Here is a 27,177-nt window from a genome sequence, read left to right as displayed (position 1 = left end):
AGTTTAAAATTTCTAAAAATAGCTAGCGCCACCTAGCGAATAAACGTAGAATCAACTTGTGCTTGATTCTAGCTCTTCATGTCTTGATTAACTTTGCCGAAGAGTAATTTTTTCTGTGTAGTCTTGTTCTCGAGAAATATAAGTTTAGAATTTCTAAGACTTTCCTCCGCCACCTAGCGGATATATTTAGGTTCAACTAGCTTATCATCAGACAGCTCTTGATGTCCTGATAAACTTTTTGTCATAGACGAAATTGACCTATGGGATCTGATTCTCGAGATAAAGCAGTTAAAAACTTCTAATAATTACTGGCACTACCTAGCGATAACCTAGAATCAACTAGTTCATTATCGGATAGCTCTGGATTGGTTCAATTCTCAATGTACAGCCGTTTAAAATTTCTGAGACTTACTAGCACCGCCTAGCGGACTAAAGTCCATTAGTTTAGATAGTTTTTATTATCGTGATCCATTTTTTGGAAGACGAAAAATTGTTATAAGTTGTCTGGTATTCGAGATAGAGCAGTTTAGATTCACCTAGCAGATAAACCAAGAATCATCTAGTTCACTATCGATGTCCTGATCAATTTAGCTGAAGACGAAGCTCTTCTAAGTGGTCTGATATAGCAGTTCAGAATTTCTATGACTCAATAGCGCTACCTAGCGAATAAACGTGGAATCAACTACTTAATTATCGGATAGCTCTTGACGTCTTGATAACCTTTGCCGACGACAAAATTCTTCTAAGTGATCTGATTCTCGAGATACATCAGGCTAGATTTTCTTAGACTCACTAGCACCACCTTGTTGATGAACCTAGAATCAACTTGTTCACTACCGGATACTTCTTGATGCTTTGATCAACATTACCGAAGACGAAATTCTACTAAGTGGTATGGATTTCTAAGACTCACTAGCGCCACCAAGCGGATAAACCAATTATCATCTAGTCTACTATCGGACAGCTCTTGATGTCCTGATCAACTTTGTCGAAGACGAAATTGTTTTAAGTGATCTGGTTCTCAAGATACAGCAGTTTAGATTTTCTTAGATTCACTAGTGCCATGGATGATCAACTTCACCGGAGACTCCACACTTAACCTGTTGCGTACTGTTTAGTACGCTTTGATGTTGGTTGGAACTGGTAACCCTGATGCACGAGTGGAATGTACAAACGGCTGCACGAAGGCCGACGGTAGCGATAGCTTTATGATTCGGCAGTGTCGTTTAGTCCGTGAACGAAGTAGGATCTGCACTCCGGTTAGGAAATACGTCTGTCGCGAGAGCAAATACTACATTGTAAAATAAAATATGTAATATGAATTCATGTAATAATAGTTTAATAAATTTGCAGTATTGAAGCTGCTCGAAATAGAACCTGCTGTCGGTATGTGGTTTAGTTCAGCGACAAGTCGTCCTAACCAGTCTTGTGCATTATCACCATCATAACACAAAAAAGCCGCAACATCAACATTGCCCTTCTTCCTCCATCAACGCTACAGCCGACCGTCTCTATGTTGCTATCGAACACATTCGAGACGAACGCATTTATACGGTGGCTGCCACCGCCACGCTCTTTCTCAGCAAATCTCTTGAGTAGCCGAACGCTTCTTAACCGTCGTTCCGACGCAGAGCTATGTCACTCACTGCTGGGTGACTCTCGTCTGAAAATGCCAGGATGAGGGTCAATTTGTTAAGTAGTATTGCATGGCGCAGCAAACACAAACATAGCACGCCCTATGAATAGAATGCAAAGCGTAGAACAAAAACTCGCTTCGGTGTTTCATCGTGTGGTTCGAAAACAAGAGACGATCGCTGCTGTTGGATGTGGTTGACTCTGCATTGAACGAGGGTTGGCTTGAGTGGCTTTTGCGTGAATCGATTATGTTTTGATGGACTGCGTTTGTCGTATGAAGTGATGGTTAGAGCGAGTGTCATTCGACATTGACCCTCCTGAAACTGCACAACCCTGGTCCTAACATAACCCAAGAATGGTTTCAACTTATGCTAGATATACTAAGCATTGCAACCACGCTTCATATTTTATTTATCATTTTTATTGATATTTTTCGGTGAGCCAAAGAAAACACGCTTTTTATCTGTGTGACGTTTCGGCCTACTCTTTTCTTTCAGCCATCCTCAGACACTAAAATTTATTTGAAAAAGATACACAATTTTAACAATTAACATATAACATTAAGCACAATTAACTTTTTTCCCATCACAACTCACATTCAGATCACCGCAGCAACTTTCACCTCCTATTCTGCTGGGCGATCACGTACCACTATCTGGTGGGGTACGTCGTGGTTGTGATATTCGTCGTTGGTTTTCGTTTTCTCGTCGTCGTCGCTCATCGTTCGTCATCTGTCTCAGCTTAACCACTAACGCATTGTAGTTTGCGTTGAACGTTCCACATTCACGTTGGAGGTTGACTGTGTTGTTTTCGCCTGCCAGCTTGATGTGGAATGTCTCCGCTGCAATCCTGCTTTCCTGGTCAGCAATTCGTTCTACTATTTTAGTTTCGTCAAAGTTGAAAATGTGTCCGTCACATAGTGTGTGTTGCGTTAATCCTGTTCTGTTGTCGTTTCTTCTGACGTCATTCTTGTGCTCGTTTATTCGTGTGTCCAGTTTTCTGCCTGTTTGTCCGATATACACCTTACCGTCATTGGTTCCACACGGTACGGAGTACACCACATTTTTCTGCGACCCTGGTGGAATGGGGTCTTTTAATTTGGTGAAAATCTCGTCCTTTATTTTGTTTTTTGCCTTAACTGCCAAAGTTAACCCATTATTCTAGAGAATTTTATTAAGTTTCTCACTTAAGTGTGGGATGTAAGGTGTGGAAACATACTTTGTTTCCTCCACCTCTTTCCCATCTTCCAGTCTATTGTAATGCTTATGCACTCTTTGCTTTAGGACATTTACAATGAACCATTCCGGATAATTATTGCATTTTAATATCCTTTTAACCATGTCTATTGCTTGTGGGCGGTTTTCCGCATCCGTGAGTTTGATCGCTGTATTCGCCAGAGCGATCGCTGTGTTGCGTTTGTGCGTGAAAGGACTCTCGGAGTTGTAATCCAAATAACGCCCGTTTTCTTGTTTTGGCAGCCAAGTTTTCTCCACACGTCCGTTGTTTTGGAACAGCATCATGTCCAAAAACTTAAGACGTCCATCCTCCTCATATTCCACCGTGAACTGTAATCTGTCATGGAAACCGTTGAACACCTCGAGAATTTTGCCCACGTGCTCCTTACGTGCGATACAGAAACAGTCGTCAACATACCGTCTGTACACCACCATACTGATTCGATGTCCCTCCAACTTACGTATGCTTTCCTGCTCTAACCTCTCCATTACGAGGTTGGCTATCACCGGTGACAACGGTGATCCCATCGGCACTCCGAAAGTTTGTGAGTAGCTCACACCCCGATAGACGAAGAAAGTCGAATTCAAAGTTAATTCAACCGCCGCTAGGAAACCACGCTTGTCTATCCTTGTGTATTTCGCTACCTCGTCCCACCTTGCCTCTATACACTCCAAGGCGTACGCAACAGGAACATTCGTGTACAGCGACTTAACGTCCAGTGAAAACAGGACGTGTTCCTCTGGAACCTGCATGCCTGTTACCTCTTCCGCAAATTCAAAACTGTTAATAACATGGTATCCAGTTTTCCCCACGATGTTCCCTAGGATGTTCGACAAGAATTGAGCCATATTATAGGTTGCTGACCCAACCGTCGAAACCATCACGCTTCATATTCACAACACGAGCACGACAATACTGGCAACGGCTGTTGACATAAAGGCCACAGACAAACAGACGTAACACTCTGACGTTTGCCAGTGTACACGTTGCTGAATGATGCAAACGAAAATTACGGGCATAGTAGTGTGCGTCTAAAACGTCAAATCAAAATTCATCACGGCCGACAGTGTCTTGCTCGGTTATTTCAACAGGTGGCAATGTGCTCATGAAAAAGACACCTTTCAAAAACTTTTGATGAGTTTCTTCTAAGAGTTACGTCTGTTTGTCTGTGCAAAGGCTATCAAAGCAAAAAGTTTTACATTCACTAGCGCCGCCTACTGGATCAAATATGCGTTAAATTACGTACTATCGTAGAGCTCCTGAGCTCCTCAACAACTTTGCTGAAGACACTAGTCTTCCAACATGCCTCATTGCTCCACGGCAATCGCAAAAGCTATTGATCTTAAAATAGATCATTGGGCGTTCGAAGGATCTGATCTCAAAATAGATCGTTGGGCGGAAATGGGTTGAACTCACAAAAGCAGCCCTCTTCTTCTTGATCCGTGCTCCTATTTCGATATTGGTGCCGCCATTTGAAGACCAAGATTTTTGAAGCTTTCAACATTCTCCACTGCTTGTCCAACTACCGTAAAGCTGGAAGGGTTGACCGTGTTTACATCCAACGTTTTGGTCTTGTTGACGTTGAAGGTAAGACCTGCCAATTATCGCATACAGCCAAGTTACCCTTTTTGGGTACCTTTACTAAGACGCCTTGCACTCAGCCGGCTGGAAATGTCGTGGTTTCCCACATGTTGCAGAATAACTGATGCAGCAGTTGTGCGGATACTACGGGTCAGCTCTGAGCATCTCGGCTGATATGCGATTGCCCTGGGAGTCCACGCTCTTTTGTCTCGTTTACAGAACAGTTTCACTTTCGTCTTGAGAGCCGAATAGCGCTGACGGGCTACGGCTTTGCTTCCCCTATTTTCGCTCGCTCTATCGTGGCTTTGACGTACCTTCACTCCTCTATCTTCCCCCAGGTGTCATCTGTGATCCACTGCTTATTCCGAATGCGTAGCTCACCCAAGTTGTTCTCTATGGTGGCGATGAATACGTTCTTGATGGTGCTCCATTGATCTTCTACGCTTCCATCTTCCGGAATATCCGCAGCACGTTTCTGCAGCTCCTCGACGAAGGACCTTCTCACCGCAGTGTTCTCCAGTCGATGTGTGTTGAACCTGCGCCCGATTTTCTCCTGCTGCCGATTGGTCCTCGCAATGTACAGCCGGATCCCACCGATTAGGAGATGATGCTCGGACGCAATATTTGTTCCACACAGCAAGAAGGCTGCAACTCCATTTTTGGATGATGCAGATAAGGTCAATTTGATTTTTCGTGACGCAATCACGGAAAACCCATGTGCACAAAGTGGTTGATAGAGAAAGAGTGTTCCCCCAATCACCATGTGATTGTTGCCACAAAACTCTGCAAACAGCTCTCCGTTTCGCTCATTTCTCCGAGACCATGGCGTCCCATAGTGCGATTTGTCGGAACCAACCTTCGCGTTGAAGTCGCCCATGAGAAACTTGATATCACCTTTTGGAATCTTATTCACGACCGCATTCAGTTGGCTTTAAAAGTTCTCTTTGTCTTGCATTGCGACAGCATCGGTTGGCGATTTTGATCAAGTCGTTAAATCAGTTTCATATTTCTCGTTTTCGGTGTCTGTAATGGTTTTTGGGTTTTGGAGACAGAAGCTTCCCAGTCAACAAGTCATCGTATAAGATGTTGTACAAGATGTTAAAGTGGAGGCGATATGCGTACATTTTACATGCGCCTAAATGGAGGCATGCACGCATATGGCCTCCACTTTATCATCTTATGCATCATCTTATACGATGACTGGTTACACGGACACGTTCAATGCTTCCAGTGAGCTTTTCGCTCTTTGAAGGAAACACGACACTAGACAACGGACTAGCATGCAACGCCCAGTGGCACAGCCGAAAACTTTTCCTGACAGCTGCGGCGGGAATCGAACCCACGCTCCTCAGTACGATGCGACTAAGAGCTTAGTGACCCTAGCCACACGACCACGGAGCCGGTTGTCTGGGTTGTTGGTCTAAGCAAGGTCCTCTATCAAGCGTGGTGGGGCTGCCATTTTAGACGTAGCTTCTGGTAGCGTAGCATTTCATACTCAGTCGCTGAATGCCGCAACACGCTGTTTGAACCGCACCTTCTTGATGAACAGACGCTGGGGACACACCAATCTAGCTGAAGTCTGAATGGCAATAGTGCCCAGGATACATTACCAGCTAGACGTACAAATCTTAGCTGGCGGTCTTAGCAATCGACTGACCCGTGAATGCATGAGGTAGGAACTTGTGCCAAATAGTGCAATGTGGATGCTTTTTTCTTTTCAACTCGCCATTGTGTTGCCCACAATTCAGTGAGGATGCCTATTAACCGCAAGCAGAAGTCATTTGATTCCTTATGTAAGCGCAGCTGATTTCGAAGTAGTAGAGTAACAACACGGAAGTTCAAGCTTAAACTTGGACTTCAATTGATTAATGGTCAAGACATTCTAAACTACATATGGCATGCCTCAATGGTATTTCATTACATTTACTCTTATCATACAAGGGATGACACTTTATACGTTTCAAATTGTATGCGGTCTTTCATACAGAAACCTTCCAATCTAACTGGTTATCCCACATCCAACGTCATCGTCAGTTTCAAATTGATTGACATCCTGCCTAATCGAGCAGATCTACTGCGCAGAAAAAGCCCACCATACCCATTCACCTAATACCGATACCGAAATCAATGTCATAAAAAGCATAAAGCCACCCTATAATGGACCGCATACGATCCGTTTCCCGATTTAAAGGCGGCTGTCGACGAGGGCACCTGTTCCACACGCATGGAATTCAATTCACGTGCCCAACCGAAATTGATTGTAAAGTACCGTGCAACCCCATTTAGAGGTTCCGAGCATGCCGTTTTTATTTTCGGTTTCTGTCGCTGCTCGACTTGGACTCGTAGAGCGGGGTTCTCCCGTAGGTAGGTGGCACAAGCAGTGGGTGCAATTGAAATGAACATTCATTCGGGACATTAACTTTTATTGTGAGCCCACATTGTAAATCCAATTACGGTTGACATGGTTTGCTGTTGCTATTTGTCTCTACGTGTATGCGCCTCGCCGCCCGCCCGGTGCGGTGAGTGTGTTTGAGTATGTGGGATTGCTTCGCCTCGGTGATGACGATGACAACTCAGCAACAAACGAACCTGGTTCCCTCACTCAAATGCGATGTCGTCGTCGTCGTCGTTAGGCTTTTAGATACACCCGGGCCAACAGCTCCGGAATGTCTTGTACCGGAGCTGCCGTAAATGGGGTGGTTTTATTGTGTACAAATGGGCTTTGCAAGCAGCTCGGTAGGTGTGTAGTAACGACCAAAGAAGAAGCGGAAACAAGACGCTGTGGCTCACAGTCAGTCAGAGTACGTTTTATTGGGTTTCTTATTGTTTGGAGTAGAGTTGTAGAGGCTCACTTCATGAGTCGTTTGTGTATTCAAAAATTTTGCTTGCTTCATATATTTTCATAGTGGTTTCGTTGGCGAGATGGTTCTGGTTTTAAACATAGTTTCTACGGAAATGTATGACAAGTGGTGTGTGAACAAATGAATGCTGCTCATAATTCTCAATTCAAGTAACCACATGGCACTCCCGCAGTAAGGACCTATAGAGCGCTATACTCATCAAAGGACTCAAAAAGTTCGCTACCTGTCTGTAGACAGGAACATATACCGGAGGAGTGGGAGGAAGACATAATCTACTTCATTCACAAGAAGCGCGACCATTTGGAATGTGATATGAATGTGAAGATTCCTCCAGGAATTCCTCCGGAGATTCCTCCAGGAATTCCTCCGGAGATTCCTCCAGGAATTCCTCCGGAGATTCCTCCAGGAATTCCTCCAGGAATTCCTCCGGAGATTTCTCCAGGAATTCCTCCGGAGATTCCTCCAGGAATTCCTCCGGAGATTCCTCCAGGAATTCCTCCGGAGATTCCTCCAGGAATTCCTCCGGAGATTCCTCCAGGAATTCCTCCGGAGATTCCTCTAGGAATTCCTCCGGAGATTCCTCCAGGAATTCCTCCGGAGATTCCTCCAGGAATTCCTCCGGAGATTCCTCCAGGAATTCCTCCGGAGATTCCTCCAGGAATTCCTCCGGAGATTCCTCCAGGAATTCCTCCGGAGATTCCTCCAGGAATTCCTCCGGAGATTCCTCCAGGAATTCCTCCGGAGATTCCTCCAGGAATTCCTCCGGAGATTCCTCCAGGAATTCTTCCGGAGATTCCTCCAGGAATTCCTCCGGAGATTCCTCCAGGAATTCCTCCGGAGATTCCTCCAGGAATTCCTCCGGAGATTCCTCCAGGAATTCCTCCGGAGATTCCTCCAGGAATTCCTCCGGAGATTCCTCCAGGAATTCCTCCGGAGATTCCTCCAGGAATTCCTCCGGAGATTCCTCCAGGAATTCCTCCGGAGATTCCTCCAGGAATTCCTCCGGAGATTCCTCCAGGAATTCCTCCGGAGATACCTCCAGGAATTCTTCCGGAGATTCCTCCAGGAATTCCTCCGGAGATTCCTCCAGGAATTCCTCCGGAGATTCCTCCAGGAATTCCTCCGGAGATTCCTCCAGGAATTCCTCCGGAGATTCCTCCAGGAATTCCTCCGGAGATTCCTCCAGGAATTCCTCCGGAGTTTTCTCCAAGAATTGGAGATTCCTGCCACACTTGCCAGGTGGAAACTAGTCATTAACATTGCCCGAGAAGGTGTCCTGCGACAAGTCGGATTTACCTACATCGGGGAACTGTTTTCATGAAATCCGGTCAATTTGTTTGCTTCGCGGAGAACATGACTATTGAGCCCAATCGTTTGAAATAGTGGAAATGTTAAACTCAAACAAATCGGTTTCATATCGATAAATATATATTCAGCTCTTCACCAAACTGTCAACCCTGGAATGTTCCACATTTCACCGAGGGGCTCGCTGTCAGCTCATCCGGAAAACCCCTAATGACCACTCGCTTTCAATTTTATCTAACTCATTATTATATTTGCGTCCATCATCATCACCGCGCTCCGGCTATCTGCTGCCTGCTTCGATTGCAATTGGCTTGAACCCGTGCCACGGTCCGGTGGGCATCGCCACCAGTTCCGGCGGACATCCGGCCCCGATGAAGCCCCGGTTTTCCCGGCCAGCGTACTGACTGTCACAGTGGGGGCGATTATTTTTTGTTTTTTTTTCGACGAAATCCCACCACCATCCAACATTAGCCACTACTGCTTTTCACATCACATACCTACACACCGATTACACAACGGTGATAGTGGTAGACAGCAGCGTGGTAGCATGGCGGTGCTGCTGCTGCTACGGCTGCTCCTGGCTAGCTGGTTGACTGATGATGATGACGGTCGGTGATGGTCACCAAACCATGAATGAAAACTGCGAAGGCCGGATGAATTTTGTCGTCGGGTCTGGGAGCCGAGGGGTTAGCGGGGAACCGGTTAGTGTCGGATGCGTTCGCCACCGGGCCGGTTCAAGTTTCGCAAACATCCCGCATAATTATTTCTCATTTGTGTCACCCGTGAATGTATTTTTATTTAATAAAAGTCACACGCCGGTGATTAATTGAATAGGATCGTGGCGGGTGGGCGGAAGGGTGAACGGCGGAAGAATGTGGGTCAGTTTATCACTATACGTAACTGGAGGACCTAGCTAGGTGCATGTGTGAATTAGATCTACTGATAGGAATTTGAAAGGGAAATACTTTGATTTAATCTACTTTCTAAAGGGCCATCAGAACTTGCGTGCGCAGCTTTTTCTTTTTTCTCGCTCATTCTCTGTGGTAAACACAAGAAAGAGCGAGATAAAAGAGGGGGCAAAGTGCCCTCTCTTTCAACTGTTTCTTTCTCGGGTTTGTTTAAGAGAGTGAGTGAGAAAAAAGAAAAAGCTGCGCACGCTAGAGATCAGAAGTACATATCAGCGTTTTATGCGGAGCAAATTTCGTTTGGAGAGCATCCATAAATGATAAAGCATTTTAGGGGGGATGGAGGAGTCTCTGATTTTGCTACGAACCATGTACAGTGTATCAAACAATTGCCCGTACATCAAATTTTTTGTCAAAATAATTTTTCATTCAAATGTTAATAACTTTTTTATGCGTCAATCAAAAACGCTAAAATTTTGACCAATCATGAATCATATATTAAAGCTCCATTGGTAAAATTTTGAGCGACATCGTATAAGTTTTCTGAAAATTATAGAACTTTTAGTAAAACTTATAAGATTTTTGAACACATTTTTAAAACATTATATCTCAATATGTACTCGATTAATTTTTTTCAATTTTTTTTTGTGTTACATCTAATGCCTGAGACTTTCATATGCAGCCATGTTTGGGGTTTTATATTCACTACAAAAATATTAAAAATGTGCGTATGTAGTTGACGATGTTTTAAAATTTACCATATTTTGCACATATAATCTGCCAAACGTTTTCCACCAATAAAAGTGCATTAACTGAACGAAAAATCCATAGGACCTACTCTTCATATGTAGTTTAGTAGGTCCTGTATGAAAATATATCATTAAGAGAGTTTAAAAAAGTTGAAAACACTTGGCACTTTTATTGATCAAAATATGATAAATTTCCAAATGACACTCTGAACATATACAGATTTTTCATATTTTTTGTAGTGAATATAAAACCTTTAACGAAGCTGTATATGAAAGCCTTAGGTATAAGCTGTAACACGAAAAATATTGAAAAAGTTTCATCAAGTACATATTGAGATATAATGTTTTAAAAATGTATTCAAAAATTTTATAAGTTTTACTAAAAGTTTTATAATTTTCAGAAAACTTATTCGATCTCGTTCAAAATTTTACCAATGGAGCTTTAATATATGGGTTAGAATTAGTCAAAATTTCAGCGTTTTTGATTGACGTATAAAAAAGTTATAATCATTTAAATGAAAAATGATTTTGACCAAAAAATTGCTGTACGGACAATTGTTTGATACACTGTATAAGGTATGGGAAAATATGCTACGAGAGGGTAGGGGGAGTTCATAATCCACCAAAACCGCTACGTCATTTATGGACGCTCCCTTGCAAGCTACGGGATTTAAGCTGAGTACATAACCCGTAAAAAGCCCTATTCGCAAATGTAATATGCACACTTCATAGAAACCAACCGTCATTATCACATGTCATAAGTGTCATAAGTTTACTTCAATTCTTCTTAGATGACGTTTTGGAAGGGTTTACCTTTACGGAAACGGAAGTTGAACAGTGTTCAAGGTATGTTTAAGTTGAAGGAAAGAGGGAGCAATGATACGTTATTTAAATCTGAAAAGGGAACCAAAATTATTTAGTCAACAAGTATAACTAGGTTATCATTCGAAGCTAGATGAACTAACTTTATGCTCACACAGCCTCATAGAACTATGCCAAGTGGTGAGCTCCATGGTTATTAAGGGTCTCCAAGAACCCCTTTGAGTATAAGCTAACCTAAGAGCGTAATATTCTGAAATCCCTTAAGGCGAATATATGACGAAGCCACCCCTCGAATTTTCAAGAGCGCAAATCTATGGAAACGAAAGTCAGATTGGGCTGAAAAGTTGATCGATTGGTTACCCGCTGGTGACGACCAATCGGCAGGCCAAGTCCCAGTGAGGACGTCGAGCCATAAAGAAGAAGAAGAAGAAACCTCTTGAAAAGTTGTGAAACGCCTTAACATCCAACTGAAACCGCCGTGAACTTTTCTAAAATTGAATGAATAAATCCTCCTGAAACGCTTCGTAACGACTTGAAACCCATCCAGCCCCCAACACCCACGGGAACTTCTATGAACCCTCGTAAAGCCTCATGAAACCCCCTGAAACCTCAACCCTGAAATACCTTGAATCGAATATGAAAACGCCTCTAAAACCCTTCTGTAACTTCACTAAGACCCTCATAAGGTATTGTTAAGCCCCCTGAAACTCCTTGAACCACCATGAAACGTTTGGAAGGCTCCAACTCCTTATGAGATCCCCGGGAATTTGACTTCTCTTAAGCTCTTCTGAAGACCGCAGAAACCCCTTCAAATTGCATGAATCCTCCTGAAACGTTTTGAAGCCCATCTAAGACTCCCTTGAGAACACTGAGAGCTATATTTCTCTGTTAATGAGCCTCACTTAGGCAAACGGCTGATATAATCCGTTGTAAGTTTCATCGCCCAAACTGTCGTGTGAGAATCCCTATTAACATGGGACAGTTATGCTGTACACGTCAGTATAGTTGGTACTAGAATTTTCGTTTTCATATATTTTGCCGTGCATTATTCCACGGGAGTGAAAATATCTAGTAATTGTTCCTGGACGGTTCTACGGGAATTTCCGTTGGACGTCCTGTCCCTGAAATCTTCTAAAATCTCCTGAAACGCCCCTGCTGCCCACTGAGACCTAGAGAGCATCCCTGGAAACATCTGGAACGCAACTGAAATGCAACGCCCTTGAAACAATCTGGTACTCCCCTGAAACTTCATGGAACACCCGCGGAACGCCTCTGAAACCGCTTGAAAATCCCTTTAACGCTGCTGAAATCCCCTAAAACGCCCCTGAAACCATTTGGAGCACCCCTGTAACGCCCTCGAAACGCAATGAGCAATCTTGAAGCTCTTCAAACAACTGGCAAACTCTGGAATTCCTCTGGAGTCTGGACGCATCTGAAATTTTACGAAAACTTCTGGATAGCCGTTGATACTTCTTAGAATACCTCTGAAATCACCCGGAATACCCCTATAACGCCTCTTAAACTCCTTGTAAACCCTTGGAAAGCTTCTAAAATCATTTGGAACATCCCCAAAATCTCTTGGAAACCCCGAAACGTCCTTAAAACTCCCTGAAACGCCCATGAAAACTCTTTGAGACCACTGCGTCTCCCTTGAATACTTTTGTAAACCCAGAAATTTCTCTGAAATCCCCTGGGACAGTTCTATATGGCAAAAGGTTATTGCAACCATAACAAATTGCAAATGTTCCATAGAAAATCAAAAAGCGCTCCATAAAGAATGAACATATGTTCCATGAAAATGTGCAATGTTACCCATAAATAATTGAAAACGTTCCATAATTTATAAAAAATGTACCGGTAAAACATAAAATTTTCTCATTAAAAATGAAATTTTGCACCAATAAATCATACTGAAATGCTCCATAATAAAATACAAATGCTCCATAGAAACATGAAAATGCTCCATAAAAAATTGAAATTGTACCCATAGAAAATTGAGTATTGCTCCATAGAAAAATTAATTTGCACCATGAGAAATTGAAATTGCAACATAGAAAATAGACAAATGCTCCATAAGTATTATCAAACTGCACCACATAAAATACAATTTGCTCCATATAAAATTGAAAATTCTTCATAACTTTAAACATTTGCACCACTAAAGCAGTGCAATGTAAATCAATTCAGCCCTGTCGAATTAAATTATTAAAATATGCTATCTATGGAGGATTTTCAATTTTTCATGGAGCAATTCATATTTTTTATGATGCAGTTTGATAATACTTATGGAGAATTCATCTATTTTCTATGGTGCAATTTTAATTTCTTATGGTGCAAATTAATATTTCTATGGAGCAATATTCAATTTTCTATGGGTAAAATTTCATTTTTTTATGGAGCATTTGCATTTTTCTATGGAGCATTTGTATTTTATTATGGAGCATTTCAGTATGATTTATTGGTGCAAAATTACACTTCTAATGAGAAAATTTTATGTTTTACCGGTACATTTTTTGTAAAGTATGGAACGTTTTCAATTATTTATGGGTAACATTGATCATTTTCATGGAACATATGTTCATTCTTTATGGAGCGATTTTTGATTTTCTATGGAGCGTTTCTACTTGTTTATGGGTGCAATAAATAGGCTGCCGTTCTATATTGCCCTTAAAACCTCCTGATACTCCTGAAACCCATAACATTTCCTGGAACAATATAACGCCCCTGAAACCTTTTTCAACCCACTGAAACCCACGGGAACACTTCTGAAACCCCTTGTAAACAGCTTTAACGCTTCTGAAATCCCCAAGACGCTTTAAAACCTCCTGGAAAATCACCAGAACGATCCTGTGGCACTCTGGAATACCCATGTAGCCGCCTGAAACTTCGGGAACGCTCCTGAAACCCCTGTTGCTCAAGTCCCGAAGAAAACCACGAAACGCCTATGAAACTCCATGTGAAGCCCCTGAGCATCCTGCAACACCCTCTAACCACTTGAAAAATGTTGAGATACCCCTGGATGCTCCTAAATTACTCTGAAAACTGAGTGTAGAATTAGCATTTAAGTTAAAATACACATTACTAAAAACTAAAAAAAAAAAAACTCAGATTTATCCACCTAGTGGTGATAGTGCCTTTCTCGTCGAATATGTACTCATGATCTTTACGTCGACGCAATCAATCTTGCCTTAGAGTCAGTGATCAGCCCCAAATCTCTGTGCTTTGGTAATGGACGAGAAGGGGGAAATGCTCATAACAGCGATCTGGGACTGTACCACCTACGAATTTCTGAATTTTTGAAAATCAAGAATTTTATCAAGGTCATCATCGAATTGGGGCACTTATTCCAACGTTATATTCAACGTTTGGGCAGAGCTGAAAGTATCAGTCCTTTCAGTTGACTGCTTGACCACCTTCACTGGAGGTTGATTCATACCAAGATGACAATTACTAGCCGGGATTAAACTTTTTCCACAGAACTTTTTGACAAAGTTTTATCTGCACATTTTATGCTATATTTTATTATCATTGGTTGCAAAATTCATGTATAATTTGTAATGTAGTAATTTGAATTGCCAATGCTATATCACATTCAAATATCAACCACATTACAGAGCTCGCCCTCCAGCCGCATCAAAATTTTACGTAGTAATTTTAGACGCAAATAAAGATTTAAAAGAATGTTCCTGGCTGATGCGCTTAAATTTTAATTTTTCCATACAACGTTGATCCATCCTACTGTAAATTTACGTTTCAGGAATCTAAAATGGTGTGATTTGATGAGATCGCTTTAGTTTTTTTTAGGTTTTTGGTTCTCTTACACATATCTATCGCTTGCATTCATTTAGTTCATTTTCGTAATTTCGCTAAAGCACCCAACGCTGCTTCTTCAACACCACCGGTAGCCTCTTATGTAATCTGAGTATATTTTGTATTGCTTACGAGACCTCCGGAAATGATTCCGTAACACTACCGGTATATTTATATGTGATCTGAGTTTATGAAAACTGTTATGTTACCCGGAACAGTCTGAGACTATTTTCCTGTTAACCATTCATCAGGTTACATAAAAAGCGGTGATTTGATGTGTCGTATGCATGGGTTTGTTTCACTTTTGCATTTGGCCTCTTACAGTGGGACACTCGGAACCGGTTCCGGTATGCTACCGGTTTAGATATGGTCCGAGACTATTTTCCTGTCTACCGTTCATCAGGTTATAGAAAAAGCTGCGATGTGTCGCATGGGTGGTTCACTTTTAAATTTGGCCACTTCCGGCGGGACACCCAGAACCGGTTCCGGAACACTACCGGTTCAGATATAATCTGCGACTATTTTCCTGCTTACCGTTCGTCAGATAATCGAAAATGCCGTTGTTAGATGGGTCGCATGCATGGGTTTGTTGCAATTTCATATCTGGCCCCTTCCTGGGGTACCGGTCCGGAACACCTGAATGGCCATAACTCCGGAATGGCTGGACCGATTCAAACCATTTTCAATAGGAAACAATGGGACAATATTCCGCGTCGATTGAAAACAAAAGCGTTGAAATCGGATGATATTTACTATCCAAAAGTGAGGTGATATTTTTGTACACATACACACATACACACGCACACACATACATACACACACATACATACACACAGACATCATCTCAACTCGTCGAGCTGAGTCGATTGGTATATAAGACTTGGCCCTCCGGGGGTTCTATCAAAATGTCATTTTTGGAATGAACATATAGCCTTTCGGTACACCTTGGTGTACGAGAAAGGCAAAACTCTGAAAACTCTTGAAGACTCTGAATTTCTCTGCAACGATATTGGAAACCGTTGAAAACCCCTGAGTCGTTCTTGAAATCCCTTGAAAATACCTTTGAAAACGTCTGGAACGCTGTCGCCCCTGGAATATCCCTAAATCCTATCGGACACCCTTGTAACGCATCTGAAATCCCATAGAACATACCTGAAAAACCATGAAACTCATGGAATTCCTCGAAACATCCCTAAAACCCCTGGAGTGCCCAGAGATCCCTTGGCACACCTCTATATCACCCCTGAAACCTCTTCGAACACCCTAAAAAAAAACCCTTGGAACACCCCTGAAATCCATTGATAACCTCTGAAACGCTTTTGAAATCCTCTGGAACCCCCTGGAACACCCCTGAAATGATCCTCTAACCTCCCGGAACACTTTTAAAACTCCCTGAAAGCCGTTACATGCCCCTGAAATTATCTAAAACGCCTCTCAATACCCCTGGAATGCCAATGGAAACCCCAACCCTGGAACGCCCCTGAATTCTCTTAACATCCCTGAATCCCCCTGGAATGCCCCGAAAACCCCTCAACACCCCCGAAATTTCCTGAAACATCCTAAAGCGCTCCTGAAATCCCTTTATATCCCCTGAAAGCTACTGAAACCTTCTGAAACGTCCCTGGAACTTTTTGAAATCTACATAAATGCTTTTGAAATCCCCTGGTATGCCCTTGAAATTGCTTGAACAATCTCTGAAACCAAGTGGAATTGCTGGTTCCCATATCGCGAACCAGCATAACAGTACATAGGGTCATCCATAAATAACGTAGCATTTTTTTGATCAATCTTTGACGCTATGTATGGCTCGTCACACTTTTACAGACTCCCCCTCCCCCTTAAAATACTGCGTCATTCATGGATGGTCCCACACCATCGTTAATTGGGAGGACGCGTAGGCTTTCTGTCTTTCCTTTGATTAACGGTTACATTGTTTTCGCACAATTTAAATCTGCTTTATATTCACTGAAATCTATCTTTTATTTAACCAGGGGCTCTTCTTGCAAGTAACATTTCGATGGCAAGTTAGTCTTGTAGAGGTTTTGAAAGCCGTCATCAAACCTTATAACTTGTATTTCGGTTTTATGATTATTCTAAGAACCCCTTCTAATCGAAAAATGTTACTTGGGCTAGGATTCCTCTGGGAAATCCTATGATTATTTAAAATATTCCTTCAGATTCCTCCTGATTTTTTTCTGGAATTCTTTCTAGGATTCCTTGTGGAACTCTTTGAGCTCCTAATCTTCTGTGAATTCTTCTGATATTGCTCCAGTAGTTTTCTCCATGATTATAGAAAAATGTTGAAGGAATCCTTGGAAGAGTTCATGGAGGAATCCTAGGAGAAACTGATGTGGGAAGCGGACGAAAAATCTCCTGTTGGTATCTCAGATGAAATCTCAAAAGGAACTCCTCAGGGACTTCCACAAGGAATACTAGGAGGTGTTCCTGGAGGAATCTCTGAAAAAAATCTTGAAGGAATTACGGAAGTTCCTAGACAAAATCCAGAATAAAAGTCCTGAAGGAATTCTATGCCAAATTCCAGTAAAACTCTCCTGAAAGAATCTTTAGAATGAATTTCAAAAAAAAAATAAGAATTTCTGAAAAAAATCCTAGAAACTCTTGCTGGAATTCCCGAAAATCTTCTTGAGGAATTGTGAAAAGCCTTTCTTGAAGATATCTAGAAATTTCTGTGATAGTCCCGGGACTCATGGTCATGAAGGAATCCCAAAATGACCTCTGGGGGGATCTCAGAAGAAACTCTTTGAACAATCTAGAGATGAGTTCCTAGTAGAATAACAGGTACTCCAAGACGTATACCTCAAACAATTCCTGAAGGAATCCCAGGAGGAAGTTTTTGAAGGAATCCAAATTGAACTCTTACAGGTATCATAGACGGACTGCTGAAGAAATCCCAGAATGAACTCTTGAAGGAATCTGAAAAAGATCGCATGGAGGAATTCCAAAAATGACAAGAGAAATACGCAAAAGAAAGAAATTCTTCGTATAATCCCTGTTAAAAATCTTGGAAATTTTTAGGAGGCTTCTCAAAATGAAAATCTAGCTGAAATCTCAGAAAGAGCTTCTGCAAATATCCTATAACGGGAATAAACCATCCTCGGGCTGAATTTGCCCTTAATAAAGAGTTAATAATAATAGAATTCCTGGCATATAAGCCAAAACAGATATAGAATTGTGAAAATAGGAGTGTTTAAGTGTGGGCTCGGAGTCAGTTTGACTTTTTATTCCGCAGAATCGTTATCTGTTCTGTGGCTTAGGTGGTTAAAGCGACGGTCTAGCGAATACGGAGTCGTGGGATTTTCTCAATTTTCCAATTATTCTTCTTATTTTCTAGTTTTTTCCAGAACTCTTTGAGGTGTCCCAGAACTAAGCCTGAAAGAAATTTTAGAAGAAAGTCTTTGAGATAATTTATAAGTTATTTCAGGATGAATCCCGAAATCATTGAAAAATATCCTGAAAGAATTCTAGATGTGATTATTAAAGGTATTCTGCGAAGAAACTATTTGAGGTGGCCCAAAAAGAGCTTCAATAGAAATACAACAAGAAACTTTAGGACCGCAGAAGAATCTCCTGGAAAAATCACAGGAGCGGGATACTACTGCAAAAATCTCAGAAGTTTTCGTAGAAAATTCCTAGAACGGACTCCATGAGGAATAACAGAAAACTCCTGAAGGAATTTTAGAAAGAAGGTCTGGTATTTTTAAAAAAACTGGCAGAGATAACTGGTAAAAGAGCATTGTAAAACTAAAAAATGTTACTTGGGAAGAAATGTCCACTCACAAAAATGTGAAGACAAATTAGCAACTAAAACTCAACAACCGGAACACCACCGGATGACATTTGCAGCACAGTATGGCAATCATACTTTGAAACTCTCGGCCTCGGATCCAAAACCCCAAGCAGAATGCAACGTCATCAGTGATCCATCCGTCGCCTTCGTTGGCATCCCCGACCATCGAGGATAGAGAAAAAAATCCTTCATCCAGCTGATGACTTTCATTCGTTTTAAGTGCGATGGGATATCCTGCTCGCCCATCCAGCCTGTGTAGTGTCAGCGAAAAAAAGACTGGACCCATCCGGAAAAAAATAGCCAAAGGAAATTTGAGTCGCTTCCCCCCATTCCTCGGAACGGAATGAGCAACGTAATCTTTTCCAGAGGACTTTGTTGTGGTTCGTCCATTCGTCCGACCGTCCGGATGATTTGGATATCACTACTGCTGAGCCCACTCACGTCACATCGTCCAGCCACACTGCACTGCACTGTCGTCTCACTTTCCCAGTAGCTGTGATATGCCCATTTGCGAAATGGGCATCATCATGATTTGAGGTTACTCGGGCTGACTGTGCGAACAAATGTGAGAGATGGATGCGAGAGAGAGAGAGGAGAAAAAAAAACGCTGAACTTGCGGCTCGTGTTTCCATTCTTTAAGATGACGAAATAGGTCATTCCGTGCAGATTAAAAGCTTCCATTGTGCGGGATTTAATTTTACACTCGGATGAGCCCGGATCGACGGAGATAAGCATGTTTTGGCTGTGGGAAGCTGTCGTGGTTGGTGATTCATTTTCGCTATGTTCAGCACAGCGCAATGACGTATGGTATGTGAATCCTGCATTATGAAGATCTGGTCTATTGTTTTTTGATTTTATATTCTCTATTCTGTATTTTTTGTTACATTCTCTGTTTATTTACTTGTTTCTAATTTTCAGCTTCTTTATCCACATAGGCTCATAGGAGAAGGGCGTATTTATAAATATCATTGCCAAGCGAAATATTCTCTTTTGGGTCCTGAGAACCATCAAAATAAAATGAGAATTAAAAAAATAGTTTTGGTTTTATCACGGCTTTCAGAATTTCAAAATATTACTTGGAATTGACTTCACTTTGATTACATGGTTATATTACTGGCTTTAATAGCTTTATGAGAAATTCTTGGTGACGCGGTAGGGAATTCTATCTATGACCAACCTCGCCAATATTCTGTTTTTTTTTTGTTGCCTTTCTTCTATTGTATGCCTGCTTCTTCCATTGTTTTTCATTCTGTTTTCTTATTTCTCATTTATTTTTTTGTCTCATGTCTTTTCTCTCCTGAGACTTCTTACTTTTGATACTCGTCTACTGTCATCTGTTTCCTGTTGTTCATCTTCTGTTCTTCATTTTTTTTTTCATTCGTTTCTTGTCTTTCCTATTACTGCTTCTTTCTATCTTCTGTTTTCTTCTTTCAATTTTCTGTATTCTACCGTCTTGCAAAATTATTTGCGACTAGATTCGCAACAACTTTTTTCAGACAATACATTTTTCAAATCATTCCTCTTGAAATACACCAGCTGTTTCCGATGGTTTTCCACTCACTTATCGATTAAAAGTATCAGTTACAGCAGCCAAAAGTTAATACTAATTGTTTACCATTTAATACCCAATGGCTTAATTGCATTTCAATAAATCTAACTGCAAACATTACCGATGAATCATCGGGACAAACAAACCATGAACCACTTCAGCATTTTTTTTTTCGAATTAACAAATTTAATTTCGATATATATTAACTGTGCCAGCACCAACCCTTCACCCAGACCAGACAGACCGAGACAAATGGTAAAATTTACAAAACCGAGTTCCGAACAAACATGTATGTTGGCACTTAAGCGCCTGCCATGGTTGAATCAGAGCCAACAGGAACGGATCCATAATTAATCCTAATTGGCTGTACCACCATCAGTTGCTCGCAGTCAATCCGAGGGAATATTTTGAACATCCATTTCATCAATTGAGCCCAAATGACGAGAGACGAGGGGTTGGGAAGTCATCAATCGACAGTTTTGCAGTAATTTTACCCGAGACGGCTTAATTAAATCAGAACTGCGGAAACGTCGCAGTCAATGGATTGGAACCACCGGTCAATGCAACATTTTTAGTACTGATTTCCGGTGTAGCCTTCTAGGCACACCGGAGCATGGATGGAACGATATGCGGAAGTTTCTTGCAACTGTCAATGTTTGTCGGCTCAAGGCTGCACCCGATCCCACCATGTGCAATGTCCAAGTCGGAAACCCCCACCAGTAACAATATTGTAGAGAACACTTAATCTCTAAAACATCATCTTAATTCTTAAAATATTTATTCCTCCTAAATGCGGGATCTGGTCAGTGTGCAATGTTAGTGTGTACAAAGATTGTTTTTACAGTACGTACTACATTCTTAAGTTCAACGGATCTTTTTTTCTTTTTCTTGACGTATGCTGCAAATTGGAACAAAGCTTGCTTCTCAGCTGAGTGTTCTGTAAACAGCACTTTCACTGTTCCGAGACCTTGCTGTGTCAATGACAATTTTACAAGCGTAGCAGGCACGAGGATTCCCTTTGTCCAAAGATGTGAAAGAAATTTCCATTACGAAAAGCATGGCCATTGGCCATGCTGAATACCCACGTCTTTAAAGCTGTGGCTTTGGGGGCCCCTTATGTTCAGCAGATATGATAACTGTATTTCCTCCCACATTATTAAATGGCGTTTTTTCAGTAAACATCGAGACTGTCAACAAACATCAACCATCCTCGCAACGCCCGCGCCGCAAAGGCAACTAGAGAGAGTCGGTTGGGGTAAAACGACCCACCTCAGAATTTTTAGCTGATCTTGAATTCAGGTTAGTCACTACCAGGGATGCCAGATGATTTTTTGAATAATCTGTATCGAACTTTCCAAAAATCTGTATTTCATACAAAATTTCGATGAAAAATCTGTATCCCATACAAAAATAAAATAGCACCTCTAGTTCAAAAAATCTGTATTTCATATAAAACGACATCTGTACGGATGCCCAAAAATCTGTATAATACAGATAAATCTATATATATGGCGTCCCTGGTCACTAGTTCTTCAAGTTTTTTCGTGGTGTAGTTGGCAACGCGCCTGACTAGTGAGTAGAAGTGGTGAGATCGAGTCTCACCGAGAGGACGAGTAACTTTTTCGCAAATTCCACTCCAATTTGTTAATTTTTCACCCACGCCAGTATTTGTAAAGTCCGAAAGCTAGAATTAAGTAAATTATGGCTTAATCCGACTCATTTCTTAGGGGTTGCGAGTTACCCCGATCTCCCCTAACGCGTGGCGCCAGCAGCTGCTGGAGTTGGAAACGTAGGCAACCTTTGAATCCCTTTGCTGTAAGGATAAACATTTTCCGTAAAAATCCGCGCGCTGTACTCCTTTGAAGTTCCATTTTTTCTTCCCTCTCTACTCGTCCATTAAGCGGAGAACGTCCTCAGCAGTTTGTTGCGCTACCTATACTATTTTCCCGCGGAGGATGTTTGCAGCTGCGCGCATCCGTGTTGTGGTAATAAAGCTCCGAGAAAATTGATGTCCCCTTCTACTGCCATCATCGTAGGTAGGGAATCGCGCTACTTGGGCGGTGGCTTCTATATTCGTCTGTTTTCCACTATAACTCAGTCAATCTTGAACCAATTGACACAATTCTTGGAATGCGGTGAGATAGGTATAGTATCTACCCGTGTACAAAATTTCAAGTCAATCGGTTCAAAATTGACCGAGTTACAGTGGAAAACAGACGAAAATAACAGACGAAGAAAACCACCGCCCAAGTAGCGCGATACCCTAATCCGTTGAAATGACTTTGCCAGCGATCCGAGGGACTAAGCCGTTCGCTAGGTTGGTAGGTCGGTTGACGGCTGCAGGCTACCAGGTCGGTTCAAAGCGTGCTTCTTGCAAGGAATGCGTCATCTTCGTGGAAATGGCACCCGCTGGCTGGTTGGCTCTGGATGCTGGAAATAAGGTGACCGAAATGTGGAACGCATCCTTTTCTGCTTTTCTAACTTAGTCGTCTTCATCAACATCATCATCATCATCAGACACACATTTGGAAAATGCGCCCAACGATATGATAACGCCAAGCTCGAAGATGTTTCAGGAATGCTTTTCCCCCTTTTCGCTCCGAGGCACGGGGGCTCTGAAATGATAACGACGACTACGACGATGACGACGCAGGGATGGTTCGACGAGGAGGTTGACGAGCGACGAATTGTTGGTACACATTTCTTATGCTGCGTTTCACCGTCGTCGTCGTCGTCGTCGTTTCGCCAAGGTTGAAATTGTTGGTGATGACAAATTCATGGCTATGTCAAAAAGTGTGCAAGAACACCACCAGCACCGCACCATCGAATCCCAGGTTTGGGCCGGAGGAACGTCGTTGGTAGGTACATGCCTTCGGTTGGTATGTTGGAACGAGTTTTGCAAAAATATTTACGTGCCCTGAAATTCATGTTTTATCTGTCGTTATTGTCGTCGTCGTCGTCGCCGTCGTTGTTGATCCTTTGAAGGAGCGAACTGCTATGCGCTTTCCGGAGGATTTGCGGCATTGAAGTGGGTGGAATGCTTTCACTGATATGTTCCCATCAAGCTCATGAAGGAAAATGTGACTTCTTGCTATGGATTCCTTTTTTTGTGGATGGGATCTTCTTGAAGTGGATGGTGAACGAAAATCTGATGTTCTTGTGGTACTCGAGAAAGCTAATCTGAAAGTTGTCAATTATAACATAACATGGATGAACTGCAATTAGTTTGTTTAATGGCATCCAGATTATTTCATAGCTTGAATGTACACCCAAAAATTCTGTAACTCCGAGACGAAAGAAGGCCAAGGACTCGGATTATAACGTCAGAAGAACTCATCAACCGCTACCAACTGCTCACCGTTAGTCACTGGTTAGCCCAAGACTTCAATAAGTAACGTCCATCATCGATTCCGTTTCATTCCGGGTAATGATGCTTTTAGTACCGACATTAGCCAGATCGACATCGAACATGATCAGTGCTTGAGCAAAAACAGACCTCGCAGGTTCATGAAACGGTTTCAATCTACAGCCCACTATTACCACCAGCTATCGTCCTGTCAGCTTAGCCGTTATATAATTCAGCATCTGCGTGAACTGCTCGATCGATCACGGCGAAGGCGCATAGCAACTACAGAATAAGACCCCGTTTACTTTATCGACCACGAAAACCTATGAGGGCTTGGGTGGGTAGACATCAACTCCTGAACGGGGTATTTACTCGTCGTCCACATCGCCGCCATTTTTCCAGACTCATCCGCGACTCAATTGCCGTTAACGGGCAGGTACTCGGTATCGGCCCGCTGTGATGGCTATATCCATCCCCTACAAAACTGCCTGACAAAGCAATTGCTGGGCTGCGCCATAGTGATTAAGGTTCAGCTGCGTTACCTGCACTGTGATTTGTCAGCTCTTCTGAATTCTTCCGATTCCTGAAACAAATCAAGCACTAGGGAGGATTCGTACAGCTTTGTGCCTTATCGCCTTCACATCGCTTACACAACTTGCTTCTGTCAGGGCATTTAAAGTTCCATTACTAGTGTCTTCGGTCCCTTCTTAAACGGACTTGTTAACATCTGCCAGAGGTTGCTGAATCAAGACCAGCAGCCGAGTCTTTCCGTAGTTGAACGGCTGTAGTGGAAACCTACACCTTGCACTGTTGCCTCAGTCTCGTGTCGAGCTCCTCCGCATCGCTGATCTCGTAAAGGTTTTTGATCTTTAAAGTCGCTTCAGTAGTAAGAGCACCCCCTTGACATACTCACCAAGGCCCTTTTCCGCCAGACTTTTGTCGGCTTCAAAATCGGTGTCACCCTTCTCTTGCTTGGTACCTGCCCTCCTGCCTTTCCTAGGCTTAGCGTACCAAAGCTTCTGATCCATTTCCTTCTATTTTTAATCGTGTCCATTAGGATCTACTTTCTCTGACCCGTCCTAACATGTGCTGGCTAAGAATCTACACATTGTCCTATCCCCCTGAGCTTTCCGAGATACCTGGTCAAAAACCGATTATTTGGATTTCCTCCCCTCAATTTTCATTTAATGAATGTGTTAAACGCACAGTAACTTTTTACCGATCCCGAAATCACTCGGCGGATATTCGCGGACCGGCCTTCGATGGTCAAGGTGGACTGGAACAACGGCAGCAGACACAGAGGAGGCACAGACAAACAGACGTAACACTCTGATAATTCTCATCGTACACCGATTTAACGGTCTTTTTCAAAATTTGATAGTTGGCCAACTGCCCAACCGTGGCGCTCGCATAGTTTTTGTTCGAGTTTGACGTTTGCTCACTACCGCCACCTAGTTGGTGGTCGGCCAAACTTAGTCCTTTTAGCATTGGGCGAATATGTTTCCGTGACTATGATTTGAATTGAAAAAGGTTCGAAGTGTTACGTCTGTTTGTCTGTGGAGGAGGGTTCACACGCGTTCACTGGGGTATTTCGGATTTTCACTAGACGTTCGTTGTACTCGGGTGGTAGTTTTAGCAAGACTGACTTTATATCGAGATGGGGTATCATATTTATAGGGCAGCATGAATTGGTGTTAGTACGCATATCTATTATAAACGAGGGTTATATTCTATTGCATATACAAGTAGTACATAAGGCATAATATAATGGGTTTATGGATTGAAGGCCAAAGTGGCTTTCTCTTTCCAGGGTCGAGAGACAATATACCGTTATGTGCAGCTAAAGCTAGGCTTAAATTTTAATACACTCCGAGAAATTCATTTTCATTAGATTGGCATTTAACATACCGGCCGCCAAAATGAATTTATTTCGAAGTAACAGTAGGAAGATCTTATGGGAATGCAACGTTACATCTAGCTGAATCGGAACAGTTTGAAAGTCTGTCCCAGTGAGCAACGCTTTCCAATTAATGCCGGCCGCCAACTTGTATTACACCTTTCGACTTCGATGAGCTAATCAGTAACTTCACCCTACCCTGCTTTGGCTACTCGATCTACAGACCAAGTTCTGGTCCTCTTGCACACGAGCTACGAAACCGACGGGACCGTGATCGATTTCCGCGGACGACACTGACCGGACGACGCGACGCGACGTTTCGCGAACACGAGGAGAGCAAACTTTCACGCACTGGTGTCCTGCTGCGATATCCGGCCATGGGGAGATGGTTGCCTTCAGCCGTTTGCGTCTATGCTTCCACATCCTTCTCTTCTTTGTTCTCTTCGGTTGAAGAGCCTGTCTTCTTGACGGAAACATAATTTTGAACAAGGAATTCCGATCCAAAAGTTGACGGTACGTAGGCTGTTTCTCACATGAAGAACAGCTGCTGCCTTTGGATCTTTGGCGGCTGTGACCAGAAAGCAGGCACGCTAACGATGATTGTCTTAGCGATAACAAGCGATGGTGAAGATGGCTGAAGCTATTCCGTAGGATATCGGAGACATAATCAGCACCAGAAATGACGGAATGGGAAACGAAGAAGGCAGAGTCTTCTGAGCATACATTTGTGAGATCTAAGCGTTCTGGTATGCTAGATGTTGAAACGGAAGATTTGATGGCGAGGGAAGGCATGGCGACGAGCTGAGGTACGATGGAAACGACTGGTGTGATAGACGGTACCTTTTTAATAACCAACTGACTCGTCTTGATGGTAGTTTGAGCAATACCACCGAGTTGAACATACTGGCAGAGAGCCGAATTTAACAGGCATCGGGTGAAGATCCTGCGTATCTTGTCCTTCTCCACAACCGCAGGATGAACAATCATGGTCTTTGAAGGTTCCAACGCCCGCTGAATTGACTGACTCTTACACTGGAGCTGAGCTGATATAGAAGAGGAGTGGGTATTGTCCTGCTTATTCAGTACCTTCGGGATCTGTGGCGGGCTGGACGGCTGAGCCACCATGGAAACTGCTCGAGAGGACTGACTAGCGGAAGGAGATGGTAACACAAACTGTGCTCCGTGAAGCAAAGTGTGATGTTTCTTGAAACACCGGATACAAGGTTGCCGTGGACATGCTTTAGCGACATGATTAACCTTCCGCAGGCAATTTAAGCAGACCTTAAGACTTTGCGCACAGTCCAACCTGTCAAGCTTAGAGAGTTGTTTGAAAGACGGACACTGATACAGTAAATGATCTTGTTGACACTTCATACATTTTCGCGGAGATTTAGGACTTATAGAAGCAGGTGGAGAAGTCCCGGGTTGCACGATCTGGGGGCACATCGAACCAGAATTTCCCTTGCGCTTCTTCAGAATGAAGGCACGCATCTTGATGTACGATCTCTCTAGCTGCAGTCTCTCCTCCTTATACGATGGATCACCGTGGATTGACTCTAACGCACAAGTGATTCGACCATAATCCTGCATGATGTGATCCAAAGCCTCCGACCACGCATCAATCGGAGCGTTTACATCCTCTCCCACATTCCTCAGCTTCTCTTGGAGATGCT

The 27,177-nt window shown here is 42.6% G+C and overlaps 1 protein-coding gene across 1 annotated transcript; it reads right to left on the bottom strand.

Annotated features, from left to right (window-relative positions):
- Window positions 1-2,853: 2,853 nt before the first annotated feature.
- Window positions 2,854-25,927, bottom strand: LOC134284408 (uncharacterized; the record flags this gene model as incomplete). The annotated part of the gene is made up of 3 exons (XM_062843225.1): window positions 25,703-25,927; window positions 24,521-24,641; window positions 2,854-3,691 (listed from the first exon to the last, which is right to left on the bottom strand). Coding segments are annotated over exons 1-3 (1,184 nt in total), but the record flags the coding sequence as incomplete, so codon positions are not given.
- Window positions 25,928-27,177: the final 1,250 nt, after the last annotated feature.

The sequence above is a fragment of the Aedes albopictus genome, unplaced genomic scaffold (assembly GCF_035046485.1).
Source record: "Aedes albopictus strain Foshan unplaced genomic scaffold, AalbF5 HiC_scaffold_112, whole genome shotgun sequence".
Lineage (NCBI taxonomy): Eukaryota > Metazoa > Arthropoda > Insecta > Diptera > Culicidae > Aedes > Aedes albopictus.
The sequence above is the reverse complement of the archived record's forward strand: the minus strand, read 5'-3'. Positions and strand labels throughout refer to the sequence as shown.